The sequence below is a fragment of the Phyllobates terribilis genome, unplaced genomic scaffold, assembly GCF_046119375.1.
Source record: "Phyllobates terribilis strain yellow unplaced genomic scaffold, ASM4611937v1 Scaffold_7__3_contigs__length_470593459, whole genome shotgun sequence".
In the NCBI taxonomy this organism is placed as follows: Eukaryota; Metazoa; Chordata; class Amphibia; order Anura; family Dendrobatidae; genus Phyllobates; species Phyllobates terribilis.
Window position 1 is genome coordinate 234,527,364 of NW_027362767.1, and position 17,292 is coordinate 234,544,655.

Consider the following 17,292-nt stretch of genomic DNA (forward strand, 5'->3'; position numbering starts at 1 on the left):
CCATAGTCTCTGTGAGTGTTCATCGGACTGCACTTGGATGACATCCGAGTGCAGTCCAATGTTTTACGTGCACCCATAGACTTGTATGGGTGCACATGGTCCGAATATCGAATGAGATTATTTTCTCATGCCGATAATCGCAAATCTGCACTGTCCCATAGTATAACATAGGGCCGAGTCCTATCCGATAAAACATCACATAGCATTCGGCCGTGTTATACGACAGTGTGAGCGAGCCCTTAGAGTCAAGGAATATTTACATGCAGATGATGATATTACTCTCCAAGTGTATAATTTTTTAGGCGAGTTCATAGTAAATGCTTTGCCTTTTTGACATGTGATCAACTAAAGAACAAGAAAGATTTAGGACCTCCCCTATACAGAAACGGAAAATGGTTTGGAGGACTTGCATGTCCTTTTTTATTTATTATGAGAAAATCATAAAAGATCCCGTTTTTTAACCATGCTGTGACTTTCTTCTGAGGGAGAGGGAGAGAGCTGCCCTATTCAGAGTCTGTAATAAGACCTGCTGACAAAAGTGTTGAAGATACAGTCTAATGTGAATTAACAATGAAAAAAAGTTAATTTCACAAATGGCTTGTATTTTTTTTAATACAAACCTTTTTGTGTTTACAGCTCCTTTAAAGGGAATCTGTCATCAGGTTTTTGCCACCTAATCTGAGAGCAGCATAATGTAGGGTTAGAGGCACTGATTCCAGTAATGTGTCACTTACTGGGCTGCTTAGTGTTGTTTTGATAAAATCATTGATTTGTCAGAAGGTAATTATCACTAGATGACTAGTAAGTTCTGTAGGACCCCACCCCCATCACTGATCAATAGATTTCTGTGTACACTGAGCATGGGCAGAAAGCTGCCAATCAGTGGTGTGGGCGGGGCTATACAGAGCGCAGCATTCAGAGAGCTGCTAGATCTGCAGCAGATAAAACGGTGATTTTCTCAAAATGACAACAAGCAGCTGAAAAAGTGACACATCGCTGGAATCAGGGTATCTGCCCCTATATTGTGCTGCTCTCAGATGGGGCAGCACAATTAATATTGTGCCAAATTAATTTCCCGTGAACTATCACATGATCTATCACAGGGGATCATGTGACATGTCACGTGATAAATCAGGTGGGGGGGGGCCCGCGCCTTCTAAACTGCCCGGGGCCCTTGCTACTCTTAATCCACCCCTGTTCACAGCTATCATCATCAATATCCCCATTGGGGCTCACAATCTACATTCCCTATCAGTATGTCTTTGGAATGTGGCGGGAAACTGGAGAACCCGGAGGAAACCCACGCGAACACGGGGAGAACATATTAAAGTATATACTGTATATCAATAAGAAACACCTCTACAGGTTGGACCCTCCTGGACATCTTCTCTTTATTCTCCCACATTCATCCTTCCCTCTTCTCATATCCTACAATTTCCCGTCTTAATACTGTATTTAAGACTTCTCCTGCGCTGCTCCACTTCTCTGGAATTCACTTCCTCAAAAAAGACACTTCTTTTTATTCCCTATTCTTTTCCTCTTTCCCCTCTTTCCTCATTCTTGCTTCTAAAACTTCTCCTGCGCTTCTCCGCTTATTCAGAATTCACTTCTTAAAACAGACACTTCTTTACTCTTCAAAAAGTGAAGAATGACCTAGAAAAGCAACTTGCTCATACAATCTTATAATCCGCCCTTCACCACCTTCAATCTTACTTCACCACCACTTATGTGGCCTCTTACTCTGCTCGTACTATCCTCCGCTGCAGCCCACGGTTCTAGGCTTACTTGGTCATGACTCTCTTATGGTATCACTGTCATTTCTGTTTTTTTCCAATTTTGTACAACATGTTGCATGTTTATTTTACATTCCCACGGCAGATGATTGACACTTACGGTCTTCTCCTGAGTAGCCAGTGATGAGTCTAGGCTCTGGACCCTTGCCGAGGTCATTTACAGACTGGACTTTAATGTCATAGGGTACAAATGTCTTGGTGTCCTCCACAACGATAACATTTTCTGTGACCGTCTTTTCCTTCCAATCTTCATTCTGATTCTGCCGCCTCCACCTCACAATGTATGCAAATCCAGGCCCATTCCAATCAATTCCTTTCATGGGCTACGGAAAAAATTACATTAGTCAAGGAATTTGCATGTTTTTTCTCCCATGAAGAATTAGCAATAAGACTCCATACACATCTGGTCTCCATAAAGAGACTCGGTAGCCACCTCCCTCCTCTACGTTGGGTCAGACGATGAGGCCGGTTGTATGCAGCCAAGACTCAACCCACCGCCACGGCCAACTGCCACAGAACTATGATCTTTCCTACTCTTGTGTCCATTTCTGGCCACATCCGGGCAAAGCATCAGCCCATGGTGGGCTTAAAGCCGTCAAAGCATCACCGTCTGGCCATACCCTTAGGTGAGTTACTTACTACTTAACACTTACTAAGCGGAAGGTAATAACTAATTAAATAACTGGAAGGGTAGGGGCCCATGGTGGGCGTAAAGCAATGCTTACCTGGTGGGAGAAAGGAGAGTACGAGCTTGTAGCGTAAGGTGTCATTCAGGCGTCAGTTTTTCTCATGTACGAGAAAAACGGGCCAATTATTTAGATCAGAGTTTGATCAGACTGTGGCCAAAGTCAGTTTTTGTCCTACGTGGAGAAATAAAAAAGTTTCTCCACTTTCTCCTATCGGGATGTCACCCGAGCACTGTCCAATTTTTTCATGGACTCTTAGACTTGCATTGCCGATCATTTTGATCTGAGCGTCGGATCAAAATTGCACAAGTCTCTGCTCTTTCATGAATGGCCCCATAGACTGTCATAGGAATGAATGCTGTTCATGAAAAAAATAGCATAAGAGAACATCGGATGTCTGAATAAGGCCTAAGACCTCATTCAGACATCATGCAATAAAATGCAAATTAATTATGTAAAAATCATATAATCTGATTTTCCGGTTTTTATTTTCAGATTCTGTCTCTCACAGGTGAAGTGTACCTACGATAAAAATTACAGACCTCTCCATGAGTGTTGAGTGAACATGCTTGGATAACGTGTTATCATATAATAGTAGTTATAACACTACTCTGCATTCTTTGTAGGTGGGAAAACTTGCAAAATCAGCAGCGTATCAAATACTTATTTTCCCCACTGAATATATACATATACTATATAAAAAGACACATCTGCATGTTTTTCTCAATATCTGACATGAAATCAGAATAAACCTTTCCCGTTTTAGGTCAATTAGGATTACCATCATTTTTAATATTTGCCAAAAGCCAGAATAATGAGAGAGAGAGAATGTTTTAAGGCATTTTTATTACTTACTGCAAAGTCAAAAGTTTCCATCCATTTCATTAGTATTTGGTACCATTGCCCTTAAACTGAATGACTTGGGTCAAACGTTTGCAATATCCTTCCACAAGCTTCTCACAATAGTTGGGCGGAATTTGGGCCCATTCCTCCTGACAAAACTGGTGTAACTGATCCAGGTTTGTAGGTCGCCTTGCTCGCAGCCTTTTCAGCTTTGCCCATAAAATTTCAATAGGATTGAAATCAGGGCTTTGTAATGGCCACTCCAAAACATGGACTTTGTTATCCTTAAGCCACTTGTTACCATTTTGGCAGTATGCTTCTGGTCATTGTCCATTTGGAAGACCCATTTCCACCCAAGCTTTAACTTCCTGGCTAATATCTTGAGATGTTGCTTCAGTATTGCCACATAATCTTCTTTTCTCATGATGCCATCTATTTTGTGAAGTGCACCAGTCCCTCCTGCAGCAAAACAACCCTACAACCCGATGCTGCCACCCCCGTGTTTCACAGTTGGGATGGTGTTCTTAAGCTTCCAAGCTTCTCCCTTTTTCCTCCATTATGCCCAAAAATTTCAATTTTAGTTTCATCAGACCACAGGACATGTCTCCAAAAATTAAGGTCTTTGTTCCTATGTGCATTTGCAAACATTAATTTGGCTTTTTTATGTTTCCTTTGGAGTAATGGCTTCTTTCTGGCAGAGTGGCCTTTCAGCCCATGTTGATACAGTACTCGTTTCACTGTGGTTATTGACACAATCTTACCAGCTTCCGCCATCATCTTCACAAGGTCTTTTGCTTTTGTCTTTGGATTGATGTGCACAAGTCGGACCAAAACACGCTCATTTCTGGGACACAGAACCCGTCTCCTTCCTGAGCGGTATGATGGCTGGACATTCCCATCTTGTTTGTACTTGCGTATAATTGTTTGTACAGATGAACGAGGCACTTTCAGGTATCTTGAAATTGTACCCAAGGATGAGCCAGACTTGTGCAAGTCCACAATTCTCTTCCTGATATCTTGGCTGATTTCTTTAGACTTTCCCATGATACTACACAAAGAAGCAGTGTGTTTCAGGTGTGCATTAAAATACATCCACAGGTGTGTCTCTAATTAACTCAGATGTTGCCAAAAACCCATCAGAAGTTTCCAAACACATGACATCATCATATGGGCAGTCCAGGATTGTTTAAAGGCATAGTAATCTTAGTGTATGTAAACTTTTGACTTTGCAGTAAGTAATAAAAATGCCTTAAAACATTCTCTCTTTCTCTCATTATTCTGGCATTTGGCGAATATTAAAAATGATGGTAATCCTAACTGACCTAAAATGGGAAACGTTTATTCTGATTTCATGTCAGATATTGAGAAAAACATGCAGATGTGTCTTTTTATATAGTGTATGTAAACTTCTGATTTCAACTGTACAGTATATATACCTCTAGGTTGGAAGTCTCAATAGACTAGCACCCTTGAAATAAAGATTTAATAAAAATGCTTGATTATTTTCAGAAACAGAGCCACTCTTGTTTACAGGTCACGTGTGGTATGGAAGTTCTGCACCATTCACGGGTGGTGCTGTTTCTGTAAAAACATGCAATTATTTTTTTTTTGGATGGGGGGTGCAATCATACAACCCCTTTAAGTTAGGACGTCCAATGTTACTGTACCATCTTCCATTTTCGTGATACCGATTTACCTTCCAAGTGATCTTCATGTTGTGTGGTTCTGTGCCCTCGCCTCGGACATCGGTGGGATTCCTGGTGGGCACTATGATCAAAAAAATAAACACAAAAATATAAGTTAATACAGAAAATGTAAAATAATACATTTTTATTTGTTCATTTTCCTGATTGCTCTCCCTTCTTTATCACCTGCTTCGGGTGTCTTGACCCGATCAGATGATTTGCTCCCATTGCTGGGTCCAAGCTCATTTACAGCAATAACTCGGAACTGGTAGTTGACGTAGGGAGAGAGGTTCAGGCGGGCTGTGTTCTCATCTCCATCCACTCGCGTTAGCTCATGCCATATCCCGGGCTCAAAGTTGTCTTCTTCAAACTCTATGATGAACTCTAGGTGACAAAAAGGGACCATGTGAGAGGAACAAAATGTATCAATAGGATCAAAGCTCTGTACTATTATAGGGCATCTGTCAGTAGGATCAATCCTCTTAAGCCATCTATATGGGAAGGCAGGTCATAGGAAGCTGAATAAAATGATACCTTAATATCTGCGATCCGATGTTTTATTCCAGAGAAATCCACGTTTTTCTTAATATGTAAATGAGCTCTTAAGATCTATGGGCGGGACATAGATCTCCCTGAGAATCTGCCTCCAGAGCTTATTTTAAATTAAAGAGAATGTTACCAGTGTGAGATCAGGAGAGCAGACTGTCAGTCATTACATGTCTCATACTGGTAATGCCCCCCTTTCATTCATAATATGCTCTGGAGGCAGATTCTCAGGGAGATCTATGCCCCGCCCATAGATCTTAACAGCTCATTTACATATGAAGAAAAATGTGGATTTCTCTGGAATAAAACATCGGATCTGAGATATCAAGGTATCATTTTATTCAGCTTCCTATGACCTACGTGCCCATATAGACAACTTACGAGGGGTGATCTTACTGGCACATTCCCTTTAATTACATAAGAAAAAGTCTGTAAATCAAGAGAATAAATAATAAACAGGTGAATGCGAGAGCAGGTTCTACTGGAGGGTTTTTACCATCAATGGGACTATTATTGTCTTCTCCTGGGGTCCACGTGAGGATGACACTTGTTTCCCGACGATCCGAAAGCTCCAAGTCATAGGCAGGTTCTGGAAGATCTTAGTAAAATAAATGAAAAATAATATTAGTGAAAAAATTTACGTTCAATTTTTGATATTTTTTTTTAAAGTACAAAAATAATAGTAATATACAATAATTTCAAAACCTTGAAAAAAGATTCACATCTGGAAGTGTCATTAGGTTAAAAGGCAGGCATCGTGCTCTCAGCGGAGCCATCTGTTCTGATTGAGCTCGTATGGCGACACATTTTATAAGTGCCGCCATATAGTAATCTAAGTACGGAGCAGATATATTCCCACCGACAAGCATTTCTTACATGACTAGTTGGATTTCCTCTTAATTCCCCTCTATATACTGACCAATCATCACAAGAACCGCAGTTTTCTCTACCGCGTCCAGTTCACTACGGGCCACACAGGTGTACACCCCCTGGTCATCTTCTTGTACGTTTGCTATACTCAGAGCATAGTCCTCAATATAATACCTGTAAAGACAAAACAAAATTCTGTGGGAACTTGTTAGGAGACCGAGCTCTAAATATCATGTTTTTTCTACACTTAAGAGTCCGGTGGGCGGTCCTATTAACAGCATTTCTTGTATGACCGCCCACTGGACTCCTAACCATAGAATTAGCAGGGATTAAAGTACACAAAATACAACTTATCCAAAATCTTTTCCCAAGAGCCATATTATCAGTGTGCTCAGCTTCTGATAAAACTGCTTGTACAATTCGACAGGTTCCCTTTTACAGTTATATGAAAAAGTTTGGGCACCCCTATTAATCTTAAGCTTAATGTTTTATAAAAATTGGTGTTTTTGCAACAGCTATTTCAGTTTGATATATGTAATAACTGTTGGACACAGTAATGTTTCTGCCTTGAAATGAGGTTTATTGTACTAACAGAAAATGTGCAATCTGCATTCAAACAAAATTTGACAGGTACATAAGTATGGGCACCCTTATCATTTTCTTGTTTTAAATACTCCTACCTACTTTTTACTGACTTACTAAAGCACTTTTTTGGGTTTTGTAACCTCATTGAGCTTTGAACTTCATAGCCAGGTATATGCAATCATGAGAAAAGCTACTTAAAGTGGCCACTTGCAAGTTGTTCTCCTGTTTGAATCTCCTCTGAAGAGTGGCATCATGGGCTCCTCAAAACAACTGTCAAATGATCTGAAAACAAAGACTATTCAACCTAATTGTTAAGGGGAAGGATACAAAAAGCGGTCTCAGCGATTTAACCTGTCAGTTTCCACTGTGAGGAACATAGTAAGGAAATGGAAGAACACAGGGACAGTTATTGTTAAGGCCAGAAGTGGCAGGCCAAGAAAAACATCAGAAAGGCAGAGAAGAAGAATGGTGAGATCAGTCAAGGACAATCCTCAGACCACCTCCAGAGAGCTGCAGCATCAACTTGCTGCAGATGGTGTCACTGTGCATCGGTCAACTATACAACGCACTTTGCACAAGGAGAAGCTGTATGGGAGAGTGATGCGAAAGAAGCTGTTTCTGCAAGCACGCCACAAACAGAGTCGGCTGAGGTATGCAAAAGCACATTTGGAGAAGCCAATTTCTTTTTGGATGAAGGTCCTGTGGGCTGATGAAGCCAAGATTGAGTTGTTTGGTCATACAAAAAGGCGTTATGCATGGCGGAAAAAAAAAACAGCAGTCCAAGAAAAACACTTGTTACCCACATTAAAATTTGGTGGAGGTTCCATCATGCTTTGGGGCTGTGTGGCCAATGCCGGCACCGGGAATCTTGTTAAAGTTGAGGGACGCATGGATTCCACTCAGTATCAGCAGATTCTTGACAATAATGTTCAAGAATCAGTGACAAAGTTGAAGTTACGCAGGGGATGGATCTTTCAGCAAGACAATGATCCAAAACACCGCTCCAAATCTACTCAGGCATTCATGCAGAGCAACAATTACAATGTTCTGGAATGGCCATCCCAGTCTCCAGACCTGAATATCATTGAACATCTGTGGGATCATTTGAAGAGGGCTGTCCATGCTCGGCGACCATCAAACTTAACTGAACTGGAATTGTTTTGTAAAGAGGAATGGTCAAAAATACCTTCATCCAGGATCCAGGAACTCATTAAAAGCTACAGGAAGCGACTAGAGGCTGTTATTTTTGCAAAAGGAGGATCTACTAAATATTAATGTCACTTTTCTGGTGAGGTGCCCATACTTATGCACCTGTCAAATTTAGTTTGAATGCAGATTGCACATTTTCTGTTAGTACAATAAACCTCATTTCAAGGCAGAAACATTACTGTGTCCAACAGTTATTACATATATCAAACTGAAATATCTGTTGCAAAAATACCAATTTTTATAAAACATTAAGCTTAAGATTAATAGGGGTGCCCAAACTTTTTCATATAACTATGTTCTATTCTCACCCCAAATAATGATTACGATATAAAAGGCGGCAGATATAATATCACAATAGCGACAAAATCGGATTCCACCATCAAAGTCCCTCTTACTTGTCATCTGCAGCATCTTCTATAACCTCCATGCCATCCTTCTTCCATTCCACTCCTTTATTTTCCATCCTGGGGTCAAATACAGGAATACACTCAAAAGTGGCTTTTCCGCCCTTTCTCACTCGCTGGGTCTCCGGAGGAGTGATTATCTTAGTGGCATCTGTGGAGAGAGACAATGACAATGTAAACTGGTAAAATAAGAGATATGGGGGTATCTAGAACTTTTACTTTAATGATTTTTTTGGCGCCCAATTGAGGAGTTTCAAAAAAATGCACCCCCCTCCAGAGCAAGGGTATGTCTTTTTGCTGAGCTTTCAGAGCAGAAACTCCAAGTTTGTGAGGAGTTTTGAAATCTGAAGAAAAATTTGGAGAGTTTCTGCTCAGTTTCTGCTCCTAAAACGCATCGAAAAACTCAATGTCAATTTACACATGGTTTCTGCTTCAAAAACTCCTTGAAAGACTCCTTAGTTCCTAGGCTAGGTGCACACTGAGTTTTTAGAGCAGAAATGGAGAAGAATCTTTCCAAATCCTTCTCCAAAACTCTTGAAAAACTTAGCGTTTCCTCTCTATGTGCTAATTGAGTTTTCCAAGCTGTCTTTGGAGCAGAAACTAAGTGGATACTTCAAAAACTTAAAACTTCTCAAAACTTTGGATATTCTGCTGAGTTTCTGCCCCCCAAAAGTCTGCAAAAAGACTCCATGTGCATATAGCCCCTGGCTATGTGCACAGAGTTTTTAAAGTTTTGCAGCCAGCGAGTTTGGTGGCTCTGCCCAAGTTGACAGTATGAATTGCCATCCAGCCGCCATTTTGCTGAACTGTAGATGGCCAGTAATAGTCACCTCATTGTCGTATCCTCAGAGCCAGCTCTTTTTTACCTCTGTGTCAAGCTGCATCTCCCGGCCTGTTCACTCTAGGCCGGGGACTTCTGGCTCCGACCAGGCCTCGGAGGTTGACCTCCAAGGCCTGGTCACAGCTAGAAATCCCAGCATGTTGCCCACTGTACGTTCCTCAGGGCTTCTTCTTTCTGCCGTTGTTGTTTCAGCCTGTTCACTTGTTCACTCAAGCCCAAGACTTTCAACTGCAACCAGGCCTCAGAGGCCACTGCGTGTCGAACATACTTGACGTCACGAAGAGCAATGCACAGTGACCTTTGAGGTCTTGTTGCAGCAAGAAGTCGGGCTAGAGTGAGCAGGCATGGAGAAGTGGGTCATGATGAGGACAAGAAGAGGAAGAAATGATGGCTCACCCAAGAACTATTTGTGTCTACATGACTCTAAGATCTGACCATGGGTTGTAGAAAACTTTCCAACCATAAAAACTTACTTCTGACATCTAAATAGGCAGAGATGGTTATGTTGCCCTGGCTGTTGGAGGCCGTGCAGTAGTAGAGACCTTCATCTTCAATGGTCACGTCTGAGATTTCCATGCTGCCATTAGTGAGGATGTCAAAACTATCCCTCATCACCACTGACCTCATATCCCTGTCGTACCTGCAAATATAAGGTAAGCCTATAACTAAATAGTCAATTTAAGGCTAAGTCCCTATTTACAACCATTTTGATCATCCCAATGCAACTTTACCAATGATTTTAAGCAAGGGAACACCCAGGTCTATATGGAAACAGTCCAAAGTTTGTTTTTCCATAAAGAATATTTGCAAAGTTTTTTTATTTTCCTTTTTGAAAAAAAACTAAAATAAAATTATTGCAAATATTTAGATATCTCGGAAAGACGATCAGATTGGTTAGCAAAGAGTTGACAGACCCATTTAATGACCTAAGTTCTAGGTGTACGGTCAAAGCTGGTATCACACATCCGACATTGAAGGTCTGAGTGGAGTCTGCAAAGTCCAGACCGGCAACGGATCTCCTGACCCAAACTCATAGGCATATACGAAGCTGTTGATTTCAATTCAGGAGACAGCGGCAGGTCTGGACTTCGTGGGCTGTGCTCGGACCGTGAATGGCGGACTTGGCCCAAAGGTTGGAAGAAATTGGAGTTTAGTGGCTGTGGCTGGTTACAAATACAGTACGTACCAGTGAGTGACTGGAGTAGGAGAACCAAAAAATTTGCAATGTAAGAAAACATTAGTGTTCTCCACGGTTGAGTAATTCATTCTATCCGGGGTCAGGATAACTGGGGCAAGTTCTGTAGGAAGAAAAGTATGACCATTAGGGATATACATAACATAACACACAAAAGCCATGGGAAAACCCAGTTGTGAGAAAAAAAGTGCATGCATTAACCCCCAAAAACATTGCTGCATCCTAGAACCTACCATTTCCTAGTAGCTAGAAAAGGAGTAAAGAAGGCAAGGAATTAGAAATAGAATTTATGTATATTTTTATGAAAGTCAAATCCTGTCTGTAGCAATAGAAGAGGACAAGAGAAGTCCCTTCCCCACCTTGCTTTTTAAAGAGGCCTTTCCAACAAGTTGTCACCAATCCAGAGCCTGGACCCCACCATATCTGAATTTAGCTGACGTCCATGCTCTATTCGGATGGGGCACAGTCTTCAGAATCAGTGGGGGTTCCATCTTTGAGACTCCCAACGATCAGCAAGCGTCGACCTATCTTTTGGATAGGTGGTAACTTGTTCTATCTATTGTAAAAAGGTCCGAGTACAGATCGTAAAGTCCAGTCCGGTCACAGGTCTTCTGACCCAAACTCAACAAACTCATAGGCATATATTGGAAAAAGACAACTCCCAGCATGTCCACCAGCTTCTGACTGTGATGAAATGCTGGGTGTTGCAGAACAATATCAATTAGAGAATGACAGGAGGACCCATAGATGAACTGTGCTATATTGTGTGGTCCTGACTCCAGAAGACTTACCGACAACATAGATATAAGCGTTCTCTAGTATGTGTCCATGTTTATTCCGCGCCTCGCACTGGACCACCGCTGTGTCGCTTGTCCTCAGGTTCTGTAATATTAAACTTCCAGCATCCATTTTACGATTTGGACCCAGATCTGCGGCTGTAAAAAAGGAGAAATTTTTCAATGAAAACGTGAGAAATCAATCAATTTCTTGTGTCTCTCTACATGTCTACACGGGCATTCACAAGTGGCTCCTTTAGCCTACTTTTCTGACTTTCCAACCGGGTCCATACTACTCTACTGGTCTACCATAACCCCTACCTTGACCAAAATGCATGGAAGATCCAAGGGTGCACATTTACAGGTCTCTTGTGGATGAAAGTGTTTCCTAGGTCTAATCACTATCTAACATCTATGATGCGTACCGCCAACATTTGCCAAACTACAAGAAGGTAGACAGCAGCCTTCTACATACCCGTTAGGGGTTCTCCATTTATTTTCCAGATTATTTTAGGCTTGGGTTTTCCTTCAACCTCACAAGTAAATTTAACATGCTCTCCTGGACCTCGGATTTCATCTTTCGGCCTGTTGATCCAGAATGGAGCAGCTAAAAAGGACAATTGGATAATTATTAAACTTGAAACTGCTAAGGTATAAGCAGATAATACCAAACTACTAGATAACTTTGCATAAAATAGCAAATGATACAACATATTACTACACTTTGATTACCAAAGATGCCACAATCCCAAGAAATTGCTCCTCTCTGGGTACTGACAGGTCCACTTTCGGCCTGTGCACAATATAGGAGAGCCTTTCTTGGCTCACTTTCGTAGCTAAGACATCCCCCTTCATTAGCTACTGAAATGAGCCAGCCCCCTTCTCACTCAGTTGGTGACACGGGAAATGCTCTACTGTGCTGAGCACAATCCAGAAGTGGACCTAAGTTAATAGAGGGGCCCCAAGTCATGATCACCTATTATCCCCAAGAGAGTGATGCTACGAAGAGTGTCTTGCACTCCTTTTAAAGGGAATCTGTCCGCAGGTTTTTGCTGTGTAATCCGAGAGCAGCATGATGTAGGGGCAGAGACCCTGATTCAAGTGATGTGTCACTTAGTTTACTGGATCCAGCAGTTGTGATACAATCACAGTTTTCTCTGCTCCAGATCTAGCAGAGCTCTGAATACTGAACTGTGTATAACCCCGCCCACAGCACTGATTGGCACGTACAGGCATGAACCTACCAATCAGTGGTGGGGGGTGTGGTTGGACCAGTAGTCACGAGACACCTAGTCCTCTAGTGATAATCTCCTGCTGATAAAATACTGATTTTATTAAAACAGCAAAACAAAGCCTGGTAAGTGACAAATCAGTGGAATCAGCGTCTCTGCCTCTACATTATGCTGCTGTCAGATTACATAGCAAAAACCTGCTGTCTGATTCTTATTAATGGGCAATGTGTAATACTTCATTTGCCCTCTGGAGGAGCTGCTGGGAAAACAAACGACTTTATAACTGAATAACTCACACTCCACTCGGACAATGTATTTATGTCTCACTTCGCCTTCCGTGTTATTGGAAATGCATTCATATTCTCCATCATCCTCTTCTAGAACGCTTTCGAAAAAAAGAGTCTTCTTATAGTCGTCGATACGGAAACGGTTTAGACCCCCATTTCCAGTATTAGCTATCCACTTATTTTCTGGGGTTGGGCTGTACAAAGTGAACAATATGAAGTCAAGAAATACAGAACATATAACTATTGTCATTAGATAACACATTCAACCTAACCTTGCAAAAAAATCTTTTTTTCCTAGGAGCAGCGACACTATGGGTCATTGGTTGTGTTTGGAATTGCCATACATCCTGTTTCTAGCAATATTATTTTAATTGAAAACCCACAAAAAATGGAGGCTATAGAAAAAAAGACAAAATGAGGGCCTTGGCTAAACATTCCCAATAGGACACATTGTAGATATCATCCCCCAAAATGGGCTAAGACCATGAAAGGAAGTAGAAGAACACCACTAAAAAGGTCTTGGGTGGGAAATTGCTAAACCTTTTGTGGTCTGGTTTGTGGGACTGTCCTGGAATTGTTGGCAAGTAAATTGCCCTAAGGCTACCATATAGACAAATGAGCGATCCCTCATACATACAAATGCTCGGCTTATATCCCGGAGAATAAAAGGATTGGCCATTAGAAATCCAACAGGCCAGTTCATCTCTCTCCCGACATCATCTGTTGCAGCAAGAGTTGAGGGACTCCATACACATAAGACTTTTGACCAAATCCACTGATATCGGAGGGTTCGGGTAATTTTTATGAGGACCTTTAGTATGAACCCATTAGCAGATAATGGAGGCTAAAAGTAGCCGGAAGGCCACAAGGCGTTCTTGTTTTCAAGGAGATTGGTAAAAAGGTCAACCAGTACCGAACAGTCCCGATATCAGTTTAGGATGAGGACACCAATGACCACCAAGAGAGGTCTTTTTTTGTTCTTGCCATAGAGCCCACTCTCCTCTATGTCTGCCCTTGGCAGTATGGGCGTGTTACAAGAAACCAATGTGTCTTCATTGGAGTTTCCCTTCCATGATATCAGATTAATGATTAATGGAATATATAAAATCTCAATATACGAAGGAACAAATCACCAAACTCACAGTCCTTCAGAGATGCACTCAAGCTGTAGAGGATCGCCTCGCAAGGCCAAGTGATGACTTATGCTACCCGACGGCATCATCATTCTGGGCTTACGGAACTTCACAGAATTAGCTGTCAGAAGAAAATATGAAATTAATTATGTCATCTCCATCAAGTTCTTCTACCTTTTATATTTACAATCCCAAAAGAAAGCTAAAAAATCTGTGAAAGACTAATAATAATTTACCGTAGAGAGAACCATCCTTCCACCCCTACTGATCAGTCAGATCATTGGATCAACATAATTTTAACACATTCCAATTTCCTTCAAAATTTACTCAATAGCCTAAAAAGTGGAGGATGGGATACACAGATTTTATGCATTTAAAGGGTTTTTTCCATCTCGTTAAGTGATGGAATATCGGCTACAATGTGCAATTTTTTTGGGTGACCTTTTGGATACCCAATGATTTTGAGAAGTGGCGGCAGCCACTCGATCTGTATGGAACTGTATGGAACTGCAGCATAGCCCCATTAAATCTGTGCAGAGAAAGCTTAAAAGGGAATGTAGCCCTAATGTGGGAATCGAGGGGGGTCCCAATTGATCACAAATTTATGGCAAATCCCATAAGGGGGAATCTTACAGCGAGAGACTTTGAGTTCAATGGGTTCCTTCTGCATAATGGTTCGGGCTCCTTCAAACTGGACATGGCACATGTAGTCGGGATGCTGATCTGTTTCCTTCACGTTGGAGAAGTAGAGGTTTCCATTCATGCCCATAGAGACACGATCATCCTGAATTATATGTAACAGAGCTGAGGCGAAAGAAAGGAACATATGACAAAAATACATTGATGAGACACGGGGCATTGGACAATTTACAGTTTTAGTCTCGGTGGGTGAGAGTGATATAAGATAACAAAATATGCATTACTTACATCTAGCCAAAGAAATCACATCAATGCAGAGTTCACCGGCGCTGCTATATAAATCTAATTGGCTACCGACTTCCGTTCCTTCACATATCCAGGGATGGTGAAAGATCCAATTATATACGATGCACGATGGCACTCACCACTCATTTCAATCCTCCTTTTTTAATGCTCTCAACTTGTAACGTAGCACATTTTATGGCAGCAGAGATAGTTGGCACCAAGTAATGAGTTGTTGTCTCACTTCTGGATGCCAGATCTCTCCCCTACTAAAGAACATGTTGTTTTATCAGCGGAGAGCATAAATTAAAAAAGGAGGATTGCAATGAGTGGGGAGTGCCATCATACTTTATCTGTATCTAAGTGCAAGAATTACTTAATCTTTGAATCCACACCACTCCAGTGCTTTGTGCTATGGTCCCCGCTGGCATTGGACCTAATGACAACCTATGCATCATTCACGTGACAACTGCAGCCAATGACTGGCCTCAGCATTGATGTTTGCATGTATTGCAGCAGCAGCCACATGTAAGTTGAAAGGGATGCCATCACTTTTGGGACTACCGGTGACCAGGATTGTGGAGTCGGTAAGTCAAAACTCCGACTCCAACGCCTCAATTTCCCTGACTCAGACTCCGTCTCCACAACACTGCCTCACGCATGTACATAAAGTGCAGCACAGATTCATCTCAACTAAAAGCCGAGATCTTTAGATCAGGAATAGGACAGACATTTATAGGACGTTTCATAACTTTCCCAAATTCTTATGAAAAAATTTACAGCACATCCTGCATTGTACTAATGCACCCAATTTATTATATATTTTAGGAGTCAGAGTCAGTGCATTATATACCGACTCCAATTCCGACTCCACAGCCCTACCGGTGACCACCAGAGTGGAGGTGCAGCAGTGGTAAGGGGTTCAAGTAGTACATAATGGCGCAAAGTCTAATTTGGTGCCTTCTATCGGAATCAATCAAAATTCAGATTAGTGCATGGTGCCCGAATCTGATTACTTTGCATGGGTAACACAATTTGCCTTTGAACTATGGATTTTGTGAGGGCTGGACAGTGACCCTGGTTGTAATTCTCAACCTGAAAGTGATTATTTTAAAGCTACAATTTGGCCAACAAGAGTCACAATGTAGCGTCACACATTGCAAAAGGCATAAGATCCTCACCTGACAAAGTAATATTAGTTTGTTATAAAGGTTACTGGAGATTAGAAATGTTTATAGATCCATCATCCATGTTATCACTCACCTCTGTTCATCCAGAAGATCCGTGGGGGTACAGCACTTTTTGGGGGAATGCATGGCAGTTCTACTGAGTCTCCTTCTTCAGCTATTACAGGCTGTATGTTCTCTTTCTGCCATTTAGGGGTAGCTGGGGAAGAGCACATTGTATAATTATTTGATGGAGGTGGAAAACCACCACGTTAGGTGCAATCTGTTTTGAGCATCACAGTAATTATAGATAGTAGTATAGACGAATGGGCAATGCATATTTATCATCTAGGAATGAGAAGACACCTTCACAAAAATGTCCAATTCTACTAACCCTCTAACAGTGCAATCCTAGTGCTTCCACCATTACTGTACCTGCTGCTACCCCAGGTGCCCTCATTACTGAACCTGCTGCTACCCCAGGTGCCCTCACTACTATATCTGCTGCTACCCCAGGATCCTCATTACTATATCTGCTGCTTCCCCAGGTGCCCTCACTACTATATCTGCTGCTACCTCAGGTGCCCTCATTACTGGACCTGCTGCTACCCCAGGTGCCCTCACTACTATATCTGCTGCTACCCCAGGAGCCTCATTACTATATCTGCTGCTACCCCAGGTGCCCTCACTACTATATCTGCTGCTACCCCAGGTTCCCTCATTACTGTACCTGCTGCTACCCCAGGTGCCCTCACTACTATATCTGCTGCTACACCAGGTGCCCTCATTACTATACCTGCTGCTGCCTCAGGTGCTCTCATTACTATATCTGCTGCTACCCCAGGTGCCCTCATTACTATACCTGCTGCTACCCTAGGTGCCATCATTACTGTACCTGCTGCTACCCTAGGTGCCATCATTACTGTACCTGCTGCTACCCCAGGTGCCCTCATTACTATATCTGCTGCTACCCCAGGTGCCCTCATTACTATACCTGCTGCTACCCTAGGTGCCATCATTACTGTATCTGCTGCTACCCCAGGTGCCCTCACTACTATATCTGCTGCTTCCCCAGGTGCCCTCACTACTATATCTGCTGCTACCTCAGGTGCCCTCATTA

The 17,292-nt window shown here is 41.9% G+C and overlaps 1 protein-coding gene across 3 annotated transcripts in view; it reads right to left on the reverse strand.

Moving 5' to 3' along the window:
* L1CAM (L1 cell adhesion molecule) overlaps positions 1 to 17,292 on the reverse strand; it is a 242,046-nt gene that overhangs the window by 36,215 nt on the left and 188,539 nt on the right. For all 3 annotated transcript variants that reach the window (XM_073639824.1, XM_073639823.1, XM_073639825.1), the window contains exons 5-18: positions 16,270 to 16,392; positions 14,719 to 14,889; positions 14,095 to 14,206; positions 12,962 to 13,146; positions 11,909 to 12,040; positions 11,449 to 11,592; positions 10,649 to 10,760; positions 9,936 to 10,102; positions 8,613 to 8,772; positions 6,473 to 6,597; positions 6,050 to 6,151; positions 5,194 to 5,391; positions 5,019 to 5,089; positions 1,894 to 2,116 (exon numbers count right to left, since the gene is read on the reverse strand). In XM_073639824.1, the coding sequence (XP_073495925.1) occupies positions 1,894 to 2,116; positions 5,019 to 5,089; positions 5,194 to 5,391; positions 6,050 to 6,151; positions 6,473 to 6,597; positions 8,613 to 8,772; positions 9,936 to 10,102; positions 10,649 to 10,760; positions 11,449 to 11,592; positions 11,909 to 12,040; positions 12,962 to 13,146; positions 14,095 to 14,206; positions 14,719 to 14,889; positions 16,270 to 16,392 (2,025 nt within the window). The remainder of the gene's footprint in view (positions 1 to 1,893; positions 2,117 to 5,018; positions 5,090 to 5,193; positions 5,392 to 6,049; positions 6,152 to 6,472; positions 6,598 to 8,612; positions 8,773 to 9,935; positions 10,103 to 10,648; positions 10,761 to 11,448; positions 11,593 to 11,908; positions 12,041 to 12,961; positions 13,147 to 14,094; positions 14,207 to 14,718; positions 14,890 to 16,269; positions 16,393 to 17,292) is intronic.